At 35.4% G+C, this 4475-nt stretch overlaps 1 protein-coding gene across 1 annotated transcript; it reads left to right on the forward strand.

The window, feature by feature from the left end:
* The first annotated feature begins 1536 nt into the window (after positions 1-1536).
* LOC109390197 (olfactory receptor 4A15-like) lies at positions 1537-2454 on the forward strand. The gene has a single exon (XM_019656338.1). The coding sequence runs from the start codon at positions 1537-1539 to the stop codon at positions 2452-2454; it is 918 nt and encodes a 305-aa protein (XP_019511883.1).
* Positions 2455-4475: the final 2021 nt, after the last annotated feature.

Below are 4475 nucleotides of genomic sequence, written 5' to 3' on the forward strand. Positions count from 1 at the left end.
CTTTTGGTTATTTGACCTCAAGTTATGTTTTTATGATTCCCTCTTCACCCCCTTACCTCCCCCCCCCAAGGACTTGGTTCTGTAAATGCTGTTCTACACAATGATTATCCTGGTAGCATCTCTGGAGATACAGAGTCTACAGTACTCACAATTTTGATCAAGTTCCCACTGAATGTAATTAGAGAAGAATCACCCTTGGATTTGCACCAACAGGATGACTCAATAATCCATGTTACAGTTCCACAATAGATAAAGTGTTTACAGGCCTTTGTCCTTACCTCAGAGAGTGTTTGTCTATATCGGTATTCACATGACTAGCTTTTTCGGGAATTGAAATGATGGCCTCACCACATAGAGTATGTATAAGAAAGCATTCTCCATCCTTCAGGTAATCCAAGTTCAACAATGTTGTATGAAGGCAGTAAGTGTAACTGATTAAGCTTCATGATGATGTAAAGACTGTTTCACTGTTTCGTCTTTTGTTGCTATAAAACACAAACTGTAAAATGCTTATCTAAATAACTCATACACAAATCACAATTTTCTCTCCCATCAAAATGTTGATTTAACAGTGTTTTTTAATAGGACAAATTCTGCCACCAATGAATATTTTGGGTCTGTTCACAATCATATTTCTAGATCTCATGATATGTTTAATTAACAGGATTTGTAAGCATTGTTTGTTAATCTGTTAAAAATCAGTGGATGATGTATCATCTGTAGAACTGGATTGAGTGACTTTGAAACATCCAAGTTCACATTGTAGTTATCAAGTTGTTAACTTTAATTTCCATATATAGGTGAGTGTCACATTTTATCATAATATTTTTAATGTTTTTTATTGGGCATTTCCAAATAGTTTTCCTTTAATTGCCTGTTTGTGTGATCGACCCACTTTTCAATTGGTGTGTTTGTCTTTCATTTGTTAATTACCTAAATGTCTTTGTCTATTTTAGATGTTAACTGTGTATATGTCCTGTAACATGTAAATGTTTTTCCAAAACTACTTTTGTCTATTAACTGTATGGTATCTATTCCTAAATCCTTAACAAAATTTGATATTGTCCATTTGGGATTTCAGTGATTTGTTAAGAAGATCTTGCACCCCTAGAATATAGAAACTCACCTTTTTTATTAACTAGAAAGTAAACATAAAGTAAATCTCGCTTTAGTTAATTAAAATTGAGTGAAATTTTATTTTTGTATAAGGTATTAGCTATATGTGCAATTTTATTAGATTCCAGATCAAAAGGTACGTGTGGCAACCCATTCATTCATTTCATAGTGTGTCCTTTCTCACATATGTCTCTAATTACTTGCCTCTCCACTAGTCTGTAAGATGGTTGAGGAGAGGGACCATGTTTTTATCAGCATTGTGTTTTTTGAATCTCTGAAAGCACTGCTACATACCTATTCATAAACCTATTTGTTAAATGAAAAAACAAATTATGTTCAGATTTCAAGAAGTCACTAGAAATACAAATATTTAATGTCTATTGTGTCCTGAGCCCTGAAATAAGACCTAGAGAAGGACCTATGGAACAAAGGAACAATGTGACTGAGTTTGTCCTCTTGGGGCTCACTCAGAGCCCTCAAGGTCAGAAAATATTGTTTGTTGTGTTCTTGTTCATCTACATCGTGACATTGGTGGTCAACCTACTCATTGTTGTGACTGTCGTGGTCAGCCCAACCCTGGATACCCCTATGTACTTCTTTCTTGGCTACTTATCATTTATGGATGCTGTTTATTCTACTACGGTTACCCCAAATATGATTATAGACTTAGTCTGTGAGAAGAAAACCATTTCTTTCCAAGCTTGCATGAGCCAGCTTTTTATAGGGCACTTATTTGGTGGTGCTGAGATTTTACTCCTGGTGGTCATGGCCTATGACCGCTACGTGGCCATCTGCAAACCCTTGCATTATTTGACGATCATGAATCAACGAGTGTGCATTCTGCTGCTGCTGCTGGCCTGGGTTGGAGGTTTCTTGCATACTGTAGTTCACCTTCTCTTTGCTTACAACCTTCCCTTCTGTGGCCCCAATGTCATTGACCACTTCGTCTGTGACATGTACCCCTTATTAAAACTTGCCTGCACTGACACCTACATTATTGGTCTCACTGTGGTTGCCAACGATGGCGCGATGGCTGTGGTCATCTTTGTGCTGTTGCTCATCTCCTATGGGGTCATTCTGCACTCGCTGAAGAATCTTAGTCAGGAAGGGAAGCGTAAAGCCTTATCCACCTGTGGCTCCCACATTACTGTGGTGGTCCTGTTCTTTGTCCCTTGTATTTTTATGTATGTGAGACGTCCTTGTACCTTACCGATTGATAAGTCCTTCACTGTGTTTTACACCATTGTCACCCCTATGTTGAACCCCTTAATCTATACTCTGAGAAATGGAGAGATGAAAATCGCCATGAAAAATCTCTGGACCAGAAAAAGAAAATGAGGCAGCAGAGAAATGTATCACTTATTTTCGATGAAGAATTGATCTTTCCAGGAAAGCCTTGTTGATATTGAACTGTAGCTAATTTGCTGAGGTTCTATAACTTGGGCATGATAGAAAGCATTTATTATGTGCTCTTTGCTGCATCTACTCGAGGATGAAGACCTTCTCAGCAATCAGACTGTGGACATTCCAGATATTGTGGACATCACCCTGAAAGGAACACAGTTTCTGTGAAGGGCCCCAGAGGCACCTTGTGTAGGGACTTAATGCACATCAATGTAGAACTCAGTGTATTTGAAAGGAAAGGAAGACGCTCTGGGTTGACAAATGTTGGGGAGATTAAAAGAAACTGGCTGCTGTTCACATGCTCTTTAGTCATGTGCAGAGCACATGATCTAGGGTATTGCAGGGGAATTCTGTTACAAGATTAGGTCTGTGTTTGCTCACTTTTACATCAACATTATTCAGGACTGTTGTTCTTTTGTTGAATTCTGAAATTTCTTGGGTGAAAAATGCTGGGTTGTTAGAAAAGTCATGATACATTTTTTTTCTATGTTTTTCGTTGCAAAAATGTGTCATGACTTTTCTGACAACCCTTTATATCTGCAGGGTTTTGATGCGGTCAGGTGTTGCTTGTTCAGTAGCTTAAGCCCAGGAAGATGAGTTAATTCTTGAAGGAAATGGTACTGCACTTGTATCAAATTGAGGTGCTTTGATTCAACAAGCCACAGCAGTTAGAAAGAAGGATATCAAAAATTTTTGGATATAGTCTATGTTTCTGAAAAAGAAATAGTTCAGGAGGCTGGTGAATAAGATCTAAGATGTCCAGCTACAGAAACACCAAAATGTTGAATGATTCCTCAGACTTATTTGTGATATTTTAAAGATGCAATAAAAGTCATGTATTGAAAGCAAACATTTATTATGTGAATACTTCTGATGATCAAAATGTATTTTTAAGATTGTCATAATTTCCTAACTCAATACATATATTCTGTTAAAATATAGTTTTAATATTTTCATAGCTTCTTAGGAAAATATATGTTCAGGTTTTATGTGTAAAATGCCTCTGTTGAGACTATAGATTTATGTTCTATGTTTTGAGTTTGCTATAGTAAATAGTGTAGATTTATTTTAGTTAATGGAAATATTTTCTCATGTTTCTCTCTTAAATAATACAGTCTTCTTCAGAATTAATAGTGCTCATTATAAATTTCAGGAGATAAAGTAGGAAATAAGATATAAAAACATGTTTCACTTCTTCCCACCCAAAGATAGTTCATATTAATATTTGAAGTGTACTTATGTCTATTTTTGTATCTGCAATATATTTTAAATATAGAATTCTTTTTTATGTTACTTAGATGTTAGATCGAAGAAGAATGATGCTTTGGACTTCTAATGTTAATCATGAGGAGGCTAAGTATATAAAAATAATGTGAGTGAGCAAGCCACATACACAGAAAAGTAACTAAACCTCACGTATTTTCCTGATTGGGAAATCATATTATCTCCTCATGTGGATCAACTTTGTTTGAGGTCATATTTTAATGAAGATGATCTATTAGTCTTCCCAGATCGTTTAGAATATCTGATGATTCCTCTGCCATTTTTCAATATTCCATCTCCTCTATTGCTTATAGTGTTTTAAAGCCTTTTATAGAGACCCAGGCACCTCATACATACATATATATATATATATATATATATATATATATATATATGAATAACCCATAATCCATGAGCTTCAAATATGCAATACAGAAGTTGATACCAGATAATTTGGGTGATATCATTGTTAAGAAAGATGCTGGCAATATATGCTAATCTTACCTCTCTTATTAATGGAATACAGATCATTAGGTATCAAAGAGGCCAGAATATATGTTTTATTTGACAGAGATCTCATTCATGAAATTGTTTCTATGAAGCAAGGTTGAAACAAAATACTATTTGTCTCAAAGATGGTAGAAAGCATATACCTATGATTCTACCTCTCTATTTAGTCTGAATTCATAAGG

The sequence above is a fragment of the Hipposideros armiger genome, unplaced genomic scaffold (genome assembly GCF_001890085.2).
Source record: "Hipposideros armiger isolate ML-2016 unplaced genomic scaffold, ASM189008v1 scaffold_258, whole genome shotgun sequence".
Classification (NCBI taxonomy): domain Eukaryota; kingdom Metazoa; phylum Chordata; class Mammalia; order Chiroptera; family Hipposideridae; genus Hipposideros; species Hipposideros armiger.